Here is a 21,488-nt window from a genome sequence, read left to right as displayed (position 1 = left end):
TGTTTAACCCTGTGTATGCCTGTTTGCCGATCGCCTGACTTTCTCCTGTTTTGGATTACGTTGATGGATCAATTTTTGGATTTGTCTGTCTGTCTCTCTTTTAAAATAAACAACTGTTCATACTGCACTTGCATCCGTCCTATCTCCGCTCCGTCACAATACGTGACATGGTTACTGATGCCGTTCCTGATGAGTTAATATACTTTTATATTCCTCTCCCTGCTGTTGCACGTTCATAAAAAAGTGACTAGGTAAATTTGTTTCTCTCTCATCCAAACCCTGTTTTAGAAATAGATGAAGATTAGTATATTAATACAATATATTAATGTCTTGTTGGAGGTGGTTTCCTAAAACATGCCTTTTGTTATACTAGAACTTATAAGGCACTAGTTTAAAGGTGTACCCTGCAAGTTAATCCATAAGTTTTACTCAAGTTGTATCTAAAGAAGGATTCTAAAATGGATACTATTTGCTCTTTTATGCTTGTGCTGAAGAATAGAAAATCCCATCTATTTTAGAAGCCCCATGCTCCTTCTGCTAAATCATTTCTTTATTTTATGTAGATTAAATAATTGAGGTGTATAAATGATTTTTTCACCATCAAGATATTTATACAAATTTAAAAAAAAAAAAAAAAAAATCCATTTGAGCACTGAATATCAAATACTGTGTTTGTCCAATTTGCTTTTTCTTTTGAGCAAAAGAAAACAAGTTTCAGTACGTGAGGTTTTTCCTCAAATGTTAATGAACACTGGAAACACTCTGTTGATATGAGAGGACAGAGGAAAATAGCCGGATTTGTGCTGCCAGGAAGTCTATAGTACCTCTTATAATCACTCTTTATAGCTGTGCTGAGCAGAAAACATTGGACAAAACATCGAACCTTGAGTTACAACAGCAGAACTCCACATGGGGTTCCACTCCTGTCAGCCAAGAAGAAGAATCTGAGGCTATCCTGAGCACAGACTCACCCATACTGGACAGTTGAAGATTAGGGGGGAGCAAAAATGACTGGGTCTTTTCCAGTTTTCATAAAGGTCACGTTAATGGGGTGATGAGTCGTCTCAGGGGTATTAGCACAGGAAGAATTAAGCAATATCGCATGAGCAAGACTGCATTTAGATAAAATGTGGCCTTACATGTATTACAGTTATGTTATAGCTAGGGTTCACCTTCAAATGGTGAATTGTAATAATTTCACCCTTGCCCTGTGGAGGATGTTGGTGATGTCACTGACTGTTGTTTTTGGGTTTTTCTTCACAGCTCGCACAATGTTTTTGTCATCAACTGCTGATGTTTTCCTTGGCTCGTTCAAGCTCTGTTAGTACACCAGCGGTTTCTTTCTTTTACTGGACAGTCCAAATTGTTGTATTGGCTATGTTCAATGCTTGCGGAATGGCTCAGATTTTCCGTCTTTTCTCAGCTTCAAAATGGCTCGCTTTTCTCCTAGATACAGCTCTCTGGTCTTCATGTTGTTTTATCCTTTTTAACCAAAAATGCAGTCTTCACAGGCGAAACCCAGGGCTCAAACCAAGAGTACATATTCAGAAATATTAACTGTTTAAACAATCAATCTAACAGAGCACACCTGGACAACAAAAGCCACCTGTCAATCTTCTAGTATTTTTGATCACTTGAAAAATGGGTGGGTTCAAACAAAAGATGCCATATTCTAAGCTGTTTAACACATCGTGATTTAAATATCAGGAAATGAAAGCTGAAATTCATCACATATTGATATTTCTCTCATATTCAACTTCAACATATCCAGATGTGGTCAGTGTATAGCAGTAACAAAAGCTTCGGTCTTGCCCTTCCAGTACTTTCAAGTTACAATTCCCACTTACCCCCCAATGTCTCACCCACTATATCTTTTATCTTTTTTTCAACTTCATCTAAATACATTCTCCACATACTGTCCATCAAACAGTACCACCAAAATTAGACTAAAAACCCAACTGCACCAATGTTACAAATGTATAATACAGGAAAACCAAAATACACATTTTACTCTATCATTGCTGTTTTGTTGTTGCATTTCTTCCTATTATTTATTCCAAAGAAGTTTCACTTGGGTTGTTATTTTGGACCTGATGCTCAGACAATCTTAAGTTTGTCCGGGGTTTTAATGCCACCAATTAGGCCCAGTTGCAGAACAGCTTATGCAAACTTGGCATAGGATGGAGGAACAGAATGCTCTATTCGTATCTATTTCTGCAGCAGCTTGACTGTTGTCCCGTCTAACTTTATATCTGACATGACAGAAAACTGTGAAACATTTATTCAAGGAACAGGAAAAAAGACACAAATAAAATCACTCTAATCATTATGTTCTCTCAACAAAACCATTTCATGTAATACCGAATAAATGTATTCCTGAGGTTGTTTATGGAGCACATGCAAGTTGCAGACATATTTCACAAAAATTCACAGTGTAGTTAAAAACTAGTCTGCGCTGCCACAAAATAACTATGCAGAACAAAAAGGTCAGTGGACATTAATGCTGTTTTTATCTCCAGCCATTTACACTCAGTCACACAGACACACACATACACACTCTGAATACAGAAGTATTCTTCTGTAAATGGCTATCACTTTGATCCAGGAAGAAGAAATTGCACAATGTAAGACGAAAATAATGCCTTGATATCATCTGTTATCAAGAGACAGGTCTTGTTTATTAATTTATTAACAATAATTAATTTTCAGTGTCAACTATTAAGGCAAAATCCCACTTGTCTTGTTTCTAAACACAGCATTTGGTAATGCAAATCCATTTGCTGTGACATTCATATAATTGTCATGGATTTCCTGAGAGGATCGCATGTTGATGATGGACTCCAGACGTCACTGGAGGACAGCCCCTTTAGAACATCTGTATCATGCATTCTCTGGACTTGCCTACGCCCACCCACTTAACTGCAAAGATATGAAAACACAAGTTAAATCACAAAGGTGCTGAATTTAATTCAAAAGAAGACACTGCTTTACATGCTTTATGCTAAGCCATGTGTGTTTGACTCACTTGGTACACCAATGTGATTCTCCACAAAGCGGATGTAGTTCTGGGCTTTGGGGGGCAGATCGTTCCACTTCCTGGCCGCTGAAGTATCTGTCTTCCAGCCAGGCAAGGTCTCATACTCCACTTCAACCTTCTGCAGTACCTCCATATTAGCTACGGGCCCAGAAAACAATACATTTAAAAAAGGAAAATAAAGTCAGTAGACCAGCTTTTTACTTATGATTACAAAGGATTCTAACTCTGATTGCTGAATAGACACAACCAGAAGAAAAACAAATTACTACACACTGCTCCTTCTGGAGTCAACTCTGTGAATCATACTTTAATAATACTTTAAGCCTTTGACTTGTAATCAGTGTATGTGGTCACATTGACATCACTTGTCTCATTATCTAAGTCTAAAATCTGGCAGTTGGAGGTATTCATAATTAAGCTTATCAAGTAAGGAAAAGTGAAAGTAAGTCCATCCATCCATTTTCCATACCGCTTATCCTACACAGGGTTGCGGGGAGCCTGGAGCCTATCACAGGGCACAAGGCAGGGGTCACCCTGGACTGGACAATTTGGAAATGCCAATCAGCCTACAATGCATGTCTTTGTCTTTGGGAAGGAAACCGGAGTACCCGGATAAAACCCCTGAAGCACAAGGAGAACATGCAAAAAGGCAAAATTTGAGCCCCCAAGCTTGGAGGTGCGAGGCAAATGTGCTAACTACTAAGCCCCCAGTGACAATAAGTAATAAGAATACTCTTAAGCACATATGTCAAGCTAGCCCGTTTATTTTGTTTTTTTTTCAAAAGTAAGTATTAATGGAAAAATAGGCTTGCCTCAAGTATATAGGCTTTAACAGTGTTGGAAATATTTCCAATGAGGCTATTCACATGAAATTTTCACCAGACATCAGTATTACCTCAAGAAATCCGGAAATATAAAGAATTCACAACATTTACGTCCATAAATAAAGTTATTTGTAATAAAGTGGAATGACACAGGAAAAAAAGTATTGAACACGCTAAGTAAAAGCAGTTTTGCAAAGCAAGGTAAGGCAAGGAACCAGCTGAAATCTGTAAGTAATTATACTTCCTATCTGTGCAAATTAATATCAGCTGGGTTAGTAAATTGATGGTCTATAAGAAGGCTTTTTGTTACCAAGGTGTCACACAAGAAACATCTCATGATGGGTAAAAGCAAAGATCTCTCCCAAGACCTTCACAACCTTATTGTTGCAAAACATATTAATGGGAATCGGATACAGACGTATTTCAAAACATCTGAATCTTCTAGTAAGCACCACTGGGGCCATTATCCACAAGTGGAAGCAACATCACTCTGTCATCAACCGGACATGCACAGGAGCTCCTCACAAGTTTTCTGACCAGGGAGTCAGAAGAATAGTCAGAAGAGTAGCCCAAGAGCCAAGGATCACTCCGAAAGAGCTCCAGAAACACTTTGAGGCAGTAGGTACCATCGTCACAGAGAAAACAATAGGCAATGCACTCCACTTCTCACGCTCAACCCACAAGACTCCATTACTAAAGAAAAGGCATGTCGAAGCTCGTTTAAAGTTTGCTACAACTAATTTGGACACCACTTTTTGTCTGTCATACTACACACCATGTTTGGAGAAGAAATGGCACTGTGTATCAACCTAAAAACACTATACAAACAGTGAAGTTTGGAGGTGGAAGCATCAGGATGTGAGCTGTTTTTCATCGCATGGTACTGGCAGACTTCATATAATTGAAGGAACGATGAATGGAGCCCTTTACCGGGAGATTCTAGAGAAGAATCTGCTGCCATCCACCAGGATATAAAGATGAGACGTGGGTGGACCTTCCAGCAGGACAACGATCCAAAGCATACAGCAAAGGAAACTCTCAATTGGTTTCGGAGAAAAAAAATCAAGGCATTAAAATGGCCCAGTCAATCACCTGACTTCAATCCAATTGAACAAGATTTAAAGACACTATGTTTAGAAGAATGGACCAAAATCACATCTGAATACTGCGGCCGATTAATTTCTTCATACAGGAAGAGTCTTGAAGCTGTCATTACAAACAAAGACTTCTCCATTAAGTATTAAGTACATTTCAGTTAGTGTGTTTAATACTTTTTTCCTGAGTCATTCCACTTTATTACACATAACTTTATTTCTGGACTTTAATGTTTGGATTTCCTTATATGTGTGGATTTCATGAGTTACTACTGATGTCTGGTGAAAATTGAATGTGAATAGCCTCATTGGTAATATATTTACTGAAACAAATGTGGGCGCGTTCAATACTTATTTTCCTCACTGTATGTATATGAATATTTAAGTATATGCCACATACAGTCCATTCAAAAAGTATTTAAACCTTTGTTTTATCCTCCTTTTCCTCATAGCCCTCCATTCAATATGATAACTTTTGATGGGTGGTAGTCAACACATGTGCATTTAACAGCTGACAATCCTTATCATGGCATTCAAATGCATCTTTTCATTTTACTCAGAATGCTTTATGGGGGGGAGTTGAACAAAATGCGAGTGGACACACTAGCCTATCCGAGGCTGTGGGCACTCCTGTGTGCATATACACTGTTGGCTAGGGTGAGGAATGGGGATCTGTCACTCATGCCAGACAAGCACTGAATAGCAGAACTAATTTGGCTGCTGTACTATGTCTGGTATCTGCAATATGAATTTACATGGTTAGGATAGAGAGGTTCAGAAAGAGACTAGCCTAGCACTCTTGGTAAAGTCTATAACTACACAGCACCTGTCCTGCGGATTGTGTAGATTATCAACATATTCCCTTATGTAAAGGAAGCATACTTGGCTGGTTTGTACTCTACTAGGAGAATGACAACACCTTAGGCCTTGATGTGGGGTGTTTCTATTCAGAAATCTCTGCTGACCTTGCTACACTGTGTTGAGTGTAGGTGTGCTCAAGGGACACAGCTCACCAGGGACTGATTTACTCATGTCCTGGTCCTTGGGAGTCAGTCTTCAGGTTATGTCTGTCTGCCCATAAAGGAGTTGGCATTTGCCATAGCTTGATATTAAAATGGTTATGACCATAACCCCAGTTCTCAGCTTGAGTGAGGTATTTCAGTAGACCACAAGGAGGACCAGGTTTTCCTTAAGGAAATCAATCTGTACATAGATTGATTCACCTTTCCCTCTGTCCCAACACTTTTCCCAGTCCCTGCAGCTGAAAAGAAAAAAAAAACATGCCCATAGTATGATGCTGTCACCACTGCACTTCATCTATGGGTTGATGAGTTAAATCTTGGTTTAATCAGACCGTAAAAGCTTGTTTCTCATGGCCTTTTACTGAGAAGTGGCTTCCTTCTGGCCCGTTTACCATAAAGGCTTGATTGATGGAGTGCTGCAGTGATGGTAATTTTTGCAGGTTCTCCCATGTTCACACAGGACCTCCAGATTGACCTTAGATTCTTGGTAACTTTCCTGACCTAAGATCTTCTCCCCATGTACTCAGTTTGGTTGGGTGGGTAGCTCGAGATACATATAGTCTCTGGGCTGAAATTCTTCCATTTAAAAATGATGGAAGCCAACATGTTCTTTACAGTCATCAAAACTATGTGCCTCAACGCAATCTTATCTCTAAGGTATTTTTCACATTGCGCACATTTGCTGCGGTCCGAATCCGACTGCGATTGTTCCCGACCCATCCCCCCCCCCCCCCCCCCCCGCAGTATTGGTCTGGTTTCAGACTCACTTGATTCTATCGAACCCTGGTGCATTTGCATTCATCTTATGCCATCACAAACTCACATGGATAACACAATGCGACTCACCATATTTTTAGTTTTTTTATTATTTCGGTGTTATTATATGCAGTGGATATTATGCGCAGCACTGGACCTCTTCTGTGTCCCACAAAATCCCCTGCCGCTCATGGTACACGTATGTTGTGGAAACTAATGATGTCGTCATCGGCTAAAACACATGCACATGTTGCTTTATTTCCTGAACAAATGCAGACCCACCATTCACTTTATTCTAACCCTAACCCTGTACACCTGCTCATTTGTGCAGTTATCCAATCAACCAATCATGTGGCAGCAGCACAATGCATAAAATCACACAGATATAGGTCAAGAGCTTCAGTTGATGTTCACATCAAACATCAGAATGATCTCTGTTGTCAGATGGGCTGGTTTGAGTATTTCAGAAACTGCTGACTCCTGGGACTTTCACACACAACAGGCTTTCATACACAACAGTGTAAACAGGGTTTACACAGAATGGTGTGAAAAACAAAAAACATCCGGTGTGGAAAGGGTCTGCATGCTGGAACACCTTACTGCTGAGAGGAGAATGACCAGACTGGTCTGAGCTGACAGGAAGTCTATAGGAGCTCAAATAAGCACTCTGCAACCGTGGTGAGCAGAAATGCAAAGAAAACACGACACATCAGACATTGAGGTGGATGGGCTACAACAGCAGAAGACAACATCAGGTTCCACTCCTGTCAGCCAGGAAAAAGAATTTGAAGCTATCATGGGCACAAACTCACCAAAACTGGACAATTGAAGACTGGAAAAAGAGCAGGTGATTTCACCGGGTCAATCTTCAACGGTACTTCTCAACAAGGCGTTTCCACCCACAGAACTGTCGCTCATTCAATTTTTTTTGTGTGTGTTTTTTCATGATTCTGTGTAAATTCTAGAGACTGTTGAGTGTGAAATTCCCAGGTCAGCAGTTTCTGAAATCTGGTACCAATATCAATGTCACAGGGATCACATTTTCTTCTTCATTCTGATGTTTGATGTGAAAATTAACTGAAGCTTTTGACCTGTACCTGCATGATTTTATGCATTGTGCTGCTGCTGCTACATGACTGGCTGATTAGATAACGGCATGAATGTGCAGGTGTTCCGGTGCTCCTTATAAAATGGACAGTGAGTGGATGTCTATATATTGTAAAACGTAACCAAAACCTTCATCTACATCTACACGTGCAATTTTATTAGATGACGCTGATTCTTTCGGATTTTACCTGGGAAATGGGGAATTCGTCTGCCGTTGAGTTTGTAAGCGACAGCTACTTTAATCTCATCAAGCACATCAAGAATGTCCAGCTTAGTCAAAGCAATTCTGCAGAAAAATTCAAAACACTCATTTGCCAATCCTCCTTGTTTGCACAATATACATTGTGCAGAAGTTTCATTCAAATATTGCTACATAATAGCAGTTCAGTATGTTATATTATGTACTAAACAACTCACGCGGTGAAGCCATTGATCATGTGAGCATATCTAAGGATGACCAGGTCCAGCCATCCGCAGCGCCTCTTCCTGCCTGTCGTAACACCAACTTCATGACCTCGTGTCTGTAACAGCTCCCCTATAGCCTAAATGAGAAAAAGCATTTAATAAATTCAGGAAAACACTGGAGAAAATTCTCCAATTTACTCGTTTTAAATCAGCACTCCTGTCAATGATGATTAAAGTATTATTTACTTTAAATAAGACACATCACATACCGATCACCTTCATTTCATGACTTCTTGAAATAACTGCCCTTTCCGAATAACATGGCATTCATATTTGTGTAAGTGTAACAGGGTTGTAATTTGTCTACATGCATGAAATAGTTTTCTCATGTTATTGACAGTTCAGAAATTATTGGAAAGGTTGCGTAATTGTACTTGGAACCGAGCCCTGAAATGTGTGACCTAAGACAGTGTTTATGTAATGACTGTTTCTGAGTGAGCTTTTTTTAATCCCTTTGAAAGCAATTATCTAACACCACCCAAGTAAACAACAACATGGCTGCAACTCTGTTGTATAAAACAGCTCTTATTATCGTCAGTAAAAAAATTATTTAAAAGAATAACATGTTATTATATTAATTTTATTTATAGTAAGTATGTGAATAACTCTGAGCAAGTGGACAGTTGTCACACTCTGAAACTAAACCCCTGGCACAGTCTCAGAGCCTAAAGTTATCTCCTCGTCATGTGATTATTAGAGCACTGAACCAGCTGGTGCAGTTGGATAATCCCCTCACTCAATGATGAATGAAAGTCACAATACCTGCAGTATATATAGAGGTTATAAAATTGCAGAGTAGTACATACTGTAGGGTCTTGAGAAACATGTTTACCATTTCAGACAAACGGGGTTTCAGAGTTCGAAGAGTATAACTGAGTCCTTTCTCTGTAAAATTTCTGACTAGTCATAGACACTACAGTAGGTGTGACCCCGTTAGAAAAAATATGTTCTGATAGTCTTCTGCAAAACATGTCATTGGTGTTCATGTATCCAGGCAATAAAACAGCAGCTGAAATTAACAGTAAAAATGCATAAAGTCATTCAGAATGACCTTTTTTAAGGAATCTGTAGTAAAACATGAGCTCTTACATTGAGTTGTTCTGTTGGGAAGGCCCCAATGCCCACTCTAGTGGTGTAGGCTTTTGATACCCCATACACATCTCCAATATTCGCTGGTGGAATGCCAAGGCCGGTGCACACACCACCAACGGTGCAGTTGGATGATGTCACAAATGGATAGGTTCCTAGACAGAATGCAGACAGTCCCTTTCTATGTGCTGTGTGAGTTACACTGATGTACATGTAAAACTCTATGTCTCTGGGATGTCCGTACCAAAGTCAATGTCCAGCAGGGCAGCATTTGCCCCCTCCACAAGAATTTTCTTCAGGGGTCCGTGAATAGCGTCATACATAAAATACACTCCGTCCCTCACCATGGGTCTTATTCTCTCTGCATAGTCCTGCAAATGTACAGAATGAGGTTTAGGTCACAAAAACACTGTATTCATGTTCATATGAAATAAATCCAGAGTTTCTCCAATTTGACTTGCCTTTAGTTTTTTTAGTTCGCCTTCAACATCCACTTTAAGAGCCGGATACATGGACTGGTACTGCTGTGCCAGGTTTTTGAACCTAAAAGAGAAAAATGCAGAATCAGTATGAGTTTAGATTCTAAGCACAACCTTGTAAATTTTGGTTGGAGAAAAAAAAAGGTTAGAACTTTACTTGGTGGAAAACTCTTTAAAATCTGCTAACAGGTCACAGATGCGAACTCCAGTTCGGGACGCCTTGCATGCGTACGTTGGTCCAATGCCTTTCTTGGTCGTTCCTATGCTGTTATGGCAGATCAAACCGTGAGAATAAATGGCTATGCTTCCTAAACACAATTCCTCTCCTGTTCCTTATATCTACTTCAGCTATTTTATGAAATCACCACGTCTTACTTCTTGCCTTCCTGTGCTTGTCTCTGTACTTCTTGCATTCCATCCACAGCCTGATGAAAATCAAAAACTGAGAAAGAACAGAGTTCTGCATCAGCATCATTTTAAAAACATGACACGCAGTATCATATACACATTGTTTAATACAGTTTTAACACACCCTTCTTGACTAACCTCATGACTTGGAAGTGTGTAACACATATATTATGTCAATTTGCACATTTGCTAGATCGGTGGTTCTCAAACTTTTTAACCGTGAGGCCCCGCTTGTGTAGGGTGCATCCCTTTGTCGTCCCCTAGAGTCGTCAAATAATTTTGTTTTTTTCATGCTAGGATCTTCTCGGCTAAGAGACTATGTCCTCTATCTAAAACTAGTCTTAGGTTTTATCAGAGTGTGGCTAACAGAACATTAGTATATCAAGGGATATTTCTGTTTGGTGTGTGTCTTAGTGTGCTGTATATAATTGATTTAATTTATGAATATTTCTCATTTTTATGTACATCATAGTTCAAAGTTTGACAATCCCGACATAAAATAATAATAATAAAAAAATGTTCTAGAATTTCTATACGGCCCCCTTGACGTCATTTGGCGGTCCCCCAGTTTGAGAACCACTGTGCTACATGACAAGCTAATATAGTAATTAGCTAGCCTGCTGACGGTAACGGTAAGGATTACCCCAAGTGAGGGGAAGTTGATTAAAAGGTGTGTTAAAAACAGTATAGGGACATATCCAACATATTATACCTATGTGAGCTCTATCAGAGATGACAAGTCTTTTCTCCCATCCTTTCAAGCCTAGCCAGGGAAGAAGATAAAAATAAAAATCAACAGTATCCATAGTTGAAGCTGACGTAACACTACAACTGACAAGGTTTTATATATTTACCATATGATCAAAAATATGCTATGAAAATGAAATCTTTCCCTGCTTTCCTGTAGAACATAGCCACAGGTCAAGTCAAACACACCTGTTCCACAGACATCTCTCAGAAGAGGACTCTGGTTAGAGATATCAGATGTTTGTGCCTGAAAACTACACCTGCCTGGTGCCAATTTGATTTAGGAGAATTCATCACATCACAAAGTAAACTAGCTCTACTGTACCTTTCTTCTCATTTTTGTCAATCTCTTCAAAAAGGCCTGGAAGATGAATGACTACACCATTACCTGTGAGTGGACAGAGGAACGAGTATAGATCAGAAGCAGGAAGGAATTATGGAATTTTCTCTATTTCTGCATACATATGACCTAAAACATCATCAGATTTTCACACAAGTCCGTAAAGTAGATTAAGAAAACCCAATTAAACAAATATTATCATTGGTCATTAATTTATTGACTGAAATTATCCAATATTACATATCTGTGGCAAAAGTACATGAACCTCTAGCATTAGCAGTTAATTTGAAGGTGACATTAGAGTCAGGTGTTTTCAGTCAATGGGATGACAATCAGGTGTGAGTGAGTGTCTTGTTTTACAACCCCAATTCCAAAAAAAGTTGGGACACTGTATAAAATGTAAATAAAAACAGAATGCAATGATTTGTAAATCTCATAAACCCATATGTTATTCACAATAGAACACAGAAAATATATCAAATGTTTGAACTGAGGAAATGTACCATTTTAAGGAAAAAATAAGGTCATTTTGAATTTGATGGCCGCAACACGTCTCAAAAAAATTGGGACGGGACAACAAAAGGCTGGGAAAGTACGTGTTACTAAAAAAGAAACAGCTATTTACAGTATGTATTTAAAGAACAGATCTTCTAAAAACTTTCAAGCACCACTTTACGTATTTTATCTTTTATTTCTTTACATGCCCCTTGTTCCCCAACAAAAAACTTCCTAGGTTAGAACCTTCTCTACTGAGATTATCAATAATACAAGAAGCAATGGCTTGATAAGATAGTCAGGCGCTGACTCCTGATGATGCAACTTAGTTTCAACACACTAGGTTAAAAAAAAAGAAAAAAAAGAAGAAGAAACCAATGTTGCCTGATGTTTTCAAAACACAGTTTAAAGTAAATTACGCAAAAAAACATTGTGTTTGCAATTGTAGAATAAATTTAAATACTAGAAATAATAATAATAAGATTGATTATTTTGACATGATGATGGTCAACATTATAAATCCTTTTTTTTTTTTTTGATGAATCACAGTATAAAACCCCATTCTTCATACATTCCTTGATGCTGACACACAATGCAGTACATATCTTTATACCCTGTTGAATTCTCAAATCTGACAATAATGCTGGCTATAATTTAAATTATGGCCAGTTTATTTAATACATTCATTCTAATATATTATTGCGTCATAGTAATAGTTCATTCACAGGGACTTGTATGGCAGACTTTCCATATGCTCATTCTGTCAATGTTAATGTTAAAGCCATGTGAAAAGCAGGCAGTATGTAAAATGTAATATTGAATTGAATATTTATTATGTTAGCGAGAGATTTGTGAATGTACATGACTAAGCAGGGTCATTTAAAACACTTTGGCTTTTCTGAAATGATAGATATTTTATATGTATTTAGAAACAATAACACAGACCCCTGGTTGAGAAACACTGACATAAGTGATACCAGGAATTAACCTGTGTCGCAGAGGTTCCATAACATTAAATGTACCTACAAATAATTGTTGGCAAATCGCTGTGGTATAAGAGGAATAAAACACTCTGTGATGTGCTGTTATAGCAAAATAATCCTCTTCGGAGTGGCAACCTCTGCTTCGTGTCAGGCTGTAGCATGCTACCTTCTTATTTTAACAGCACACCCAGTTTTATTTCTTACTTAATGTTTATAAACAACTTCTCCACACTGTGAAATATTATATAACAGGTTGTGCTATGCCATGCATACAAGCCAGTTACTCACCAATGAGTGATATACATTTGGTGTTGATGATACCACTAGGAAGGAGATGAAAGTCATACTCTGTCCCTTCGACCACTACTGTATGGCCTGCATTATTTCCTCCCTGCAAGATGACATAGACATGACTTTCATATCCATATACCGTAAGTGTCCATTATACCTTGCAGATTCTGGCTGGAATTATAGTATTGGCGACCAAAAACCAAGATTTTTCATCTTACTTCCATCTGAAAATGTTACACTGACCCTTATTTGCTCTTTCTCAAACCTGAGGCAGGTCCAGTGGGAAAGGGTAGCAACCAAAGTACTCCACCCCCCCGCAACCGCCGAACCCCACCAACCAGAGCTTACAATATGAGGGCCTATTTTTTTAACTTCACTCTTCGAGCTAAGTCTGACTTGGCCTTCTCACATGTCAAAGCTAGCCTGCGAATGTAACCCAGCCTCACTTGTGAGAGGTTGTGCCCAAGCCTGTGGCTGACATTTAGTGAGGTTATGAACATCACTGTTACAAAGTTCCAGAGTGGAATTTCTGTTGAACATAGTGTAAGTGAATTGACACAAGGACTTGGAAGTGACATTTCTGATTATCTTCTTTGTTTTGAAAGCATACGAAATGGCCGAGTACTGCAAGGGTTAACTTAAAAATAACACGAAGTCCTGTGAAGGAATACAGGGTGACAAAATCCAAGTACAACAAATATAAATACAATATACTGAATACTGATGTACTCGTTGTGCTCATTTGATCATAAATGAGTATGCTAACGGTTTTCCTTTGCAAGTATGAGTATTACAATATAAAACTTTGAGATATATATATATATATATATATATATATATATATATATATATATATATATATATATATATATATATATATATCTCAAACTTAAAAGATTATCAATTATTTTGCAGCCAGGGACCCTGTGAAACCTGTTAACTGTAAATCTCATCAACTATTCCAAAAAAAATCATATATATATATATATATTGAACATTTGTACAATATTTTTTAGAGCCACAGCACTTTTTATTCCTGAACTTCTCACTCACAATAAAAAAACCGTCATAAGGTCCATGTTGACTTATAGTGAGAGAGAGAGAGAGAGAGAGAGAGAGAGAGAGAGAGAGAGAGAGAGAGAGAGAGATACACAACACACTTGCTATACATCACCATTATTATATACATTATTTAAACACCTACTTGGGTTTTTGTTTTTTTTGAGTTATTGAGATTTGGATTAAACCCAGTGCTCAGTGACCACTCAGACAGGCTACAATAAACAAACAAACAAACAAACAAACACTGAATAGAAAAACTGATTAGAGAAGGTGTGATTTTCACTCCTGCAAGTACTACTACTACTACTACTACTGCTCATACTACTACTACTACTACTACTACTAATAATAATAAAATCTCAGGCTTTACTTCACTGACCCCTGGGGACTTCACTTCGAGAACCAGTGATCTAACATCATGTCCCACTAAGTCCTTTCCAACTATACTGACTCTGCACACAGCAGCGACTTAAAATACTATTTCAGTTCCTTAATCTAACTGTCGAGCTTCTTTAAAAACAACAACAACAACAACAACAACAACAACTATTTTTTATATGAACACGAAAAAATAAACACGCACTCACCTGACATCTGCAGACGATGTCAGACTCCGTGGCCAACAAATCCACCACTTTTCCCTTGCCTTCATCTCCCCACTGCGCTCCGAGCACCACGGTCACTTTGTTGGCCGACTCTGCCCGGGGTCGTTTTGCCCCTAATGAGGCGTTTATGGGGTTGAAGTGATCGTTCCCTGAGCGGCTCGAAGACATTCTTACTGGCCTGAGCACCAAAACTGACTCAGAGCACACAGGCTCGCGCACAGCTGAGAGGAGAAAGGTGTGCGCATGCGCAGTAGCCCGCAGCCCTGCCTGAGCTATGACACGAGTGAGCGCGTGCGGCTCACAAACACGGGGTTAACTAAAAGCAGATGCTGTTGAAAGCAGCGAAATAGGTCAAGTAGACATAATTAATTCTGGTATATATGCTAATAAAAATTGTTGCATGGCCAGAATTTATTAACGCGTGAGAACATGATCCTAATGAGTGGACATGACTTAACATATGACATGGGGTGTATTTCATAAGCTTTTCTCAAACTTGGTACCAATAAAAATATAAAAGATTACAGCTTTAATCAAAGCCTTACTAATCAGGTTGGTCTATTAACCAAATCATGATAGTAATAATAATATAATGAGTCTTTATTGGTCACATATAGCCTACATTACAATACAGTGAAATGCTTTTTCTTCACATATCCCAGCATATTAGGAGGTTGGGGTCAGAGCACATGATACAGCACTCCTGGAGCAGAGAGGGTTAAGGGCCTTGTACAAGGGCCGAACAGTGCTAGCTTGAACCCCTGACCTTCCAATCAGTAACTCAGAGCCTTAACCGTCAAGCCACCATCACTGCCCTGAATGACCAATGATCTTATTATTTACATAATAAATAAATAAATATTTACATACATTATTTACATAATTATTAAGCGCATAATAGCTATTAATTAATGTGACTTAAAAATTGTAATAGGAACTATTCACAATTTACTACAATAGTTATTCGCACATTATGTCAACTAGTCTTATTATTCATTTGCATTAGCTAATACTTTTACAAAGGCAATTAATGCTACTTACCTTACATTAGTGAACATTTGTATGGTTTCGTTTTTTTTTTTTTTTTTTTTTTTTTACATAATAAAAACCTGCCATTTTAACAGGGGTGTGTAGACTTTTTTATATCCACTGTAGGTGCACATTGAGGTGTATCAATTGTTTACTGTTTATCATATCACATTTTATCAGTCCCTCACTGCCTTAGCACTGAGTGTCTATAGAATGGTGTCTGACTCGGACACTGACTGCACTGACTAATGCCAGTGCTGACACACGCTCACTTGAACGTCAGACTTGAATCCTGGCTGAGAGATTAATCTGAACCAAGTCTGGTGACAACTGATAAGCACTGCAAGAAGTCCTCTGATGTCCACGTCCAGTTCCCAAGTACCTAAGTCTGGTCATGGTAATCTATCAACCTTGAGTGTTTAGTTCCAACCGTAATTTAATTCACCTGACCCCTAAACTCACTTATAAAATCATCCTATCCATTTAATATGCTATGAATGGCAGATGCTGTTCAGCCACATGCAGCCACGGGACTTGTTCACATCCATGCAATGCTTACATTTATTTTCTTATTGCTGTTTTTCCTTCCAAATTCAGCCATTCCAATTCAAAGTCCTATCATTTGGAAGGTGCATACAGATGGCCAGTGGCTTCAAGATATTGCCATATTTGGATGACTGGCTCCTCTGTGCTCTCACTAAGGAGCAGGCCATCTAGAAAATATCCACCATGCGTTCTTCCATTGCAGCATTCGGGGTCATTCTTATCTCAGACAAGAGTTCTCTAATCCCAAAGCAAATAACACCGTTAAGCAGCATGAAGCTAGACTCAGTTAATAATTCAAGCCACTCTAGCATACAGTATACATTATTACACTTGCCAATGAGCATCAGTCATGCTTGGACCGATGATCGCAGCCACATCAATAATTACCCTAGGTTTGCAATCACTGCAGACATCCCCCAGATGGATTGCGAGCCTGTAACAGGAACCTAAACACCACAGATTGAAACATGTTCTTGTCTCAGGAGAGGGAGCCCAATAACTAGCCCACTGGCAGTGCAGGGCAATTCTAGCACAATGAGTCTGGTTGGGCGTTATTCCCCACTGGAGAGAGGTTCTGTAATTACCAAAGATCTGGAGGGTTGTGTGGTGCCACAAGGGTACTATGGACAAGTAGCCCCCTGGTGTAAGATACATCAACTAGCGAGTTGAAGGCAATACCCCTCTGAAATAATATCAGTCATCAAAGTGTCATGAAGGTGAGTGGCTTTTTTCATATTGGACAGAATCTCATCAGGTGGGCCTAACCATAACAGGCCTCACAATGTATCTGCTAGGGCTTTGCAATGGTGCAAAGCAAAGGGGAATGGTATCTACTTCTTGGTGGTAGACATAGAAATGTATCTAGCTGTACATAGACGTCTTTGAAAGTGCCAAGTCAACTACTTGCCAGTTGTGGTTCCCCCTGGCACAGTATGCTCTGGCTCACAACTGGCCCTCTCAGCTAGTGCATGCCTTTCCTCCTCTACCACTGATTCTTCACACTTTGTACAGGATGTAGGAGCTAGGTAACAGAGGCTATGCCTGCAGATTTGTTTACTCAGACAGAATAGCCAGCCGAGGACTGTCAACTATCAATACAGGAAACACCTATGAGTGCACAGGGTATTTAGGTCCTTAAGTGAAAAATTTTCTGCAGATGTTGTACATCTCACCAGCTAGATCTTGTGGATTGCCTTTCTAAAGTGGACAATCTTTCAAAGTGCACCTCCATTCACAAGCCTGCTAGGAGCCCTGTGTGAAACCTCCCTCTTATGCTGGAATTCCTAAAGATCCCCCTTATGAGACTGGGCAGGAAACTGACTTGTATTTGAAAACGGTCACTTGTAATCACTTCAGCAATAAGTTGTCCTCTATAGATGAGGTGGATGCCCAGGTCCCATTGGAATATACCACAGTCTCTCCTCCTGATGGGCTTTATTTGGAGGTGTACTGCTAAAGAAAGTCATTGCTGCTGCTACCTGGGTGTCACCATGCACCTTCTCCAAGTTTTAAAAGGTTACCATTGCCCCTCCCAGTGGTGCAAGGTGGCAATCATCTCTGAGCACCCTTCAATGCAGTTTTAGAAATGAAACAATGCTGGTTATTTATGTAACTGTGGTTCTATGAACCCCATATAACTGTCACCTGGACCGGTTCAGTAAGTTTCTAAGAAACGATTGTTGTACAACAGCAGTATTTATTGTGAAGAAAGAGTCACATATCACTATGTGACCTATGCACATGCACACACAGGGTAATTCAGGTGTTATATGCGACCTCTGGCAATTATACAGCATTCAGAAAACCACATTTACATACCTTACTCTAATTCTTATGACTCGCCCTGCTAAATGTTCAGTGCATCAGCTCTTATGTCTCATTTATTATGAAGCCATCAATCATTAGCTACAGTATAATGAACACAAAGAACTGAACACACAGATGACAGCTTTATCAAAATGCTGATAGAATAATGGTGTCCCAGGAGTTATTTACATTTGATATGAGTTTGTTAGGAAAATGTATTTATTGAAAGTATAGTAATGTGAAAGACAATACACAACTAATCACACCTCAGAGAATAATCTAAAATTTAATTAACAGTTATTTCTTCCTCAGTAGAAGCATTGAGTGTTGAATTCCTGTTGTGCTTTGGCAGTGTGCTTTTAAGAAATCCATTAAAAGCACATTGTAAAATGTTGAGCCACTGTCTTTTGGCATTATTCAGAAATAAGCAAATACAAAACCAGTGCTAGAGCTTATGTTGTCCTATGTTGACTGTTAGTTGGTTATATTAAGAGTCCATCCAGAAGAGTTTATGTAAATTACACCAACCACAGCATACATCATCTGCTGTATTTATTTCAACAACCACTGTGCAACAGATAGAAATTAACTAAATATTTTTTTTCTTACGTTACATCATACACTACACTAAGTATCCAGTTTTAAATATAACATTTATATTATTACTAAGACAGCCAAATATAATATAGGGACCAGTTTTCCAGACAGGTTTGCACAAGATTAAAAGGGATATAAGGTGAAGCTGCCAACCTCATTTACTCCAAAGCCCACATTAATTACACTTATTTTGGGCTCTTAGAGATGCTTATATTGCTATAACAAACCACATGATAGAATACTTTGTTCTCTTTAACAGATACTATACATTCACTCTGATAATTAGATCTTGAAAGGGTTATTTAACTTGCAATATTTACCAGCAACATATGAAATTCCATCGACCTAAAATCTTACAGCATTTTTCTGATTCAAATCTGTAACACTGGGCCATCTTAAACTATTACTGGTAAACTCATAATTCCAATATACACACATTTTTTTTTTTTTTCTTTCTGTCCATTGCTCCCAGATATATATCTATATGTAAACAAAGATTTGGCTTATCATAATATAGTGCACAAACTAATTAAATATTTGGCCACATTCTAAAGGGCAAAAGTAAGCTTTTTCCAAAAATAATGCTTTTTCTTCCTTAAAACATCAGCACGTGGTCCACACGGAAGTTTTGATTCTGTTCCGAGTGCTCAGCCCTTGGTTTCTGAGTGTCGAGTGTGCGAGCAGTTAAAGGGAGCTTTAAAAGTTGATCATGGATACAGCTATACAATTAAAGCTTCATCGCTTCCCTCGTGGTTTCCCTTTCCTGGTTCTCCCTGCAATGGTAAAAAAAAAAAAAAAAAAAAAGAAACAAAGAAATAAATGAGCAGCCATTCCAAATCCATTTAATTTCAATCCTTTGATTAGAATGTACACAAATCGAGGGATTTAAGTCTTGTTATTCAGTTGAAACAAAACATGCAAAAGCAGTTATATGATTCAGGTAAAATGTAATAATACCATAATTGGTATGACCAATTTTTGGTTTTTCGGACATACACATAAGCTGAAGTTGTTGTTTTTGTTATTATTGTTATTATAAATACTAAAATCATATCTTAATTTACCCATCACCTGGTGAGACAATAGATTGCATTCCATTATTAGTTGGATATAAGGTATTGCCAAAGACAAAAAACAGAATTTAGTTGTTGAATAGGTAAATTAGTTCATTTCCAAAAGCGATATAATAGAAGAGTTTGATAAAATGTTAGTATGCAGTGCCCTCCAATAATATTGGCACCTTTGGTAAATATGAGCAAAAAAGCTGGGAAAAATTGTCTTTATTGTCTAACCTTTTGACCCTTTGTTAAAACAAAATTCACAAAAATACTCTTCTCTAATGGATATCAAAACAATTGCATACACAACACAGGTTTATTAAAAACTGGGATGGCCATGACAGGACCTTGATTTTGTGGTCAGTAAATAATTTTTGTGTTGATTTTGATGTATGTTTTGGATCATTGTCCTGCTGGAAGATCCAATCATGGCCCTTTTAAGCTTTCTGGCAGAGGAAGTCATGTTTTCATTTAATATCTGTTGATATTTAATAGAGTCCATGATGCCATGTATCCTAACAAAATGTGCAGGTCCTCTGACAGAAAAACTGCCCCAAAACATTAAAGAGCCACCACCACATTTAACTGTGGGCATGAGGTACTTTTCCATATGGCTACCTCTCTATGTGTGCCAAAATCACCTCTGGTGTTTATTGCCAAAAAGCTCCATTTTGGTTTCATCTGACCACAGAACCCAATCCCATTTAAAGTTCCAGTAGTGTCTGGAAACTGAAGACGCTTGAGTTTGTTTTTGAATGAGAGTAGAGGCTTTTTTATTGGAACCCTTCCAAACAACTTGTGGTGATGTAGGTGACTTCGGATTGTAGTTTTGGAGACTTTCTGACCCCAAGATGCAACTAACTTCTGCAATTCTCCAGCTGTGATCCTTGGAGATTTTTTGGCCACTCGAACCATCCTCCACAGTGCGTTGAGACAATATAGACACGTCCAATTCCAGGCTGATTCATAACATTTCTTGACTGGAACTTCCTAGTTATTTCATATGAGGGTTGCAACTAACGATTATTTTCATAATCGGCCGATTCTTTTCTCCGAATATTATTTTCTGGGGGGGGGGGCAAACTTTCAGTACCATTTATTTTTGCTTATTTAAAATAAAATACACAAACTGAAAGTTACAAATATAAACTTCAGACTAAAACTTTTCAACAATTGTTTGTCCAATTATATAAGACTGAAAAGAACCCAATACACACTCACACACACCAGAATATATATTATTAATTTAGCAGCCATAAAAATAATGCATGACTGAGGTCAGGTTGGGAATAAAAGGTACCGTTGACAAACAGTAAACTGAAGAAAGTCATTGTCGGTGATTCTGGGTATCTGCTAATGCTAGCGTGCGTATGATGTCACGTACCGTCGACTAGGAAGCGGCTTATACTTCCGGTTAGTAAAAAATGCTAGTGATATATTTGAGATATTACCTTTCTAAAATCCACACACTAGACGGTAGAGTACACAGTGTATGCTGTAAGTGTACAGGACGTCATTTGGGATAGGACTTTATTATTTACTCTCTGTAAATAAAGCGTGTTTTCGGAACAGAACTCACAGTGAGTAAACGTACCCCGTGCAGCGCAGACCAACTAATCGAGAACGAGATTCATTGACAGTGATTTTC

The 21,488-nt window shown here is 38.5% G+C and overlaps 2 protein-coding genes across 6 annotated transcripts in view; both read right to left on the bottom strand.

Moving 5' to 3' along the window:
- Positions 1 to 2,636: 2,636 nt before the first annotated feature.
- Positions 2,637 to 15,045, bottom strand: adss1 (adenylosuccinate synthase 1). The gene is made up of 13 exons (XM_017475356.3): positions 14,787 to 15,045; positions 13,135 to 13,237; positions 11,354 to 11,416; positions 10,994 to 11,044; positions 10,249 to 10,315; positions 10,031 to 10,138; positions 9,856 to 9,937; positions 9,639 to 9,765; positions 9,395 to 9,549; positions 8,258 to 8,382; positions 8,029 to 8,126; positions 3,026 to 3,175; positions 2,637 to 2,919 (listed from the first exon to the last, which is right to left on the bottom strand). The coding sequence occupies exons 1-13, from the start codon at positions 14,970 to 14,972 to the stop codon at positions 2,867 to 2,869; spliced, it is 1,368 nt and encodes a 455-aa protein (XP_017330845.1). The 5' UTR covers positions 14,973 to 15,045; the 3' UTR covers positions 2,637 to 2,866.
- A 3,270-nt stretch (positions 15,046 to 18,315) lies between these two features.
- Positions 18,316 to 21,488, bottom strand: part of inf2 (inverted formin 2) — a 44,074-nt gene continuing 40,901 nt past the window's right edge. For 4 of the 5 annotated variants that reach the window (XM_017476146.3, XM_053682867.1, XM_017476145.3 and 1 more), the window contains one exon: positions 19,417 to 19,555. Coding sequence is in view for 1 of the 5 variants with exons in the window: in XM_017476148.3 (XP_017331637.1) it covers positions 19,518 to 19,555 (38 nt within the window). In the remaining 4 variants the exon portion in view is untranslated. Of the gene's footprint in view, positions 19,556 to 21,488 lie in introns of all 5 variants that reach the window. The other variant, XM_017476148.3, reaches the window with a different exon arrangement.

The sequence above is a fragment of the Ictalurus punctatus genome, chromosome 9, assembly GCF_001660625.3.
Source record: "Ictalurus punctatus breed USDA103 chromosome 9, Coco_2.0, whole genome shotgun sequence".
In the NCBI taxonomy this organism is placed as follows: Eukaryota; Metazoa; Chordata; class Actinopteri; order Siluriformes; family Ictaluridae; genus Ictalurus; species Ictalurus punctatus.
Note: the sequence above shows the minus strand (reverse complement) of the source record. Positions and strands in the feature narration are given on the sequence as shown.

What these genes read in the sequence shown, in the direction of transcription:
- adss1 (XM_017475356.3), bottom strand. Translation starts at nt 14,972, where the DNA reads ATGTCTTCGAGCCGCTCAGGGAACGATCACTTCAACCCCATAAACGCC. An exon ending in ATGATCAATGGCTTCACCGC is followed by an intron (nt 8,127 to 8,257) that starts GTGAGTTGTTTA and finishes ATTTTTCTGCAG; the next exon opens with AATTGCTTTGACTAAGCTGG. An exon ending in ACGAATTCCCCATTTCCCAG is followed by an intron (nt 3,176 to 8,028) that starts GTAAAATCCGAA and finishes CTGGGCCCGTAG; the next exon opens with CTAATATGGAGGTACTGCAG.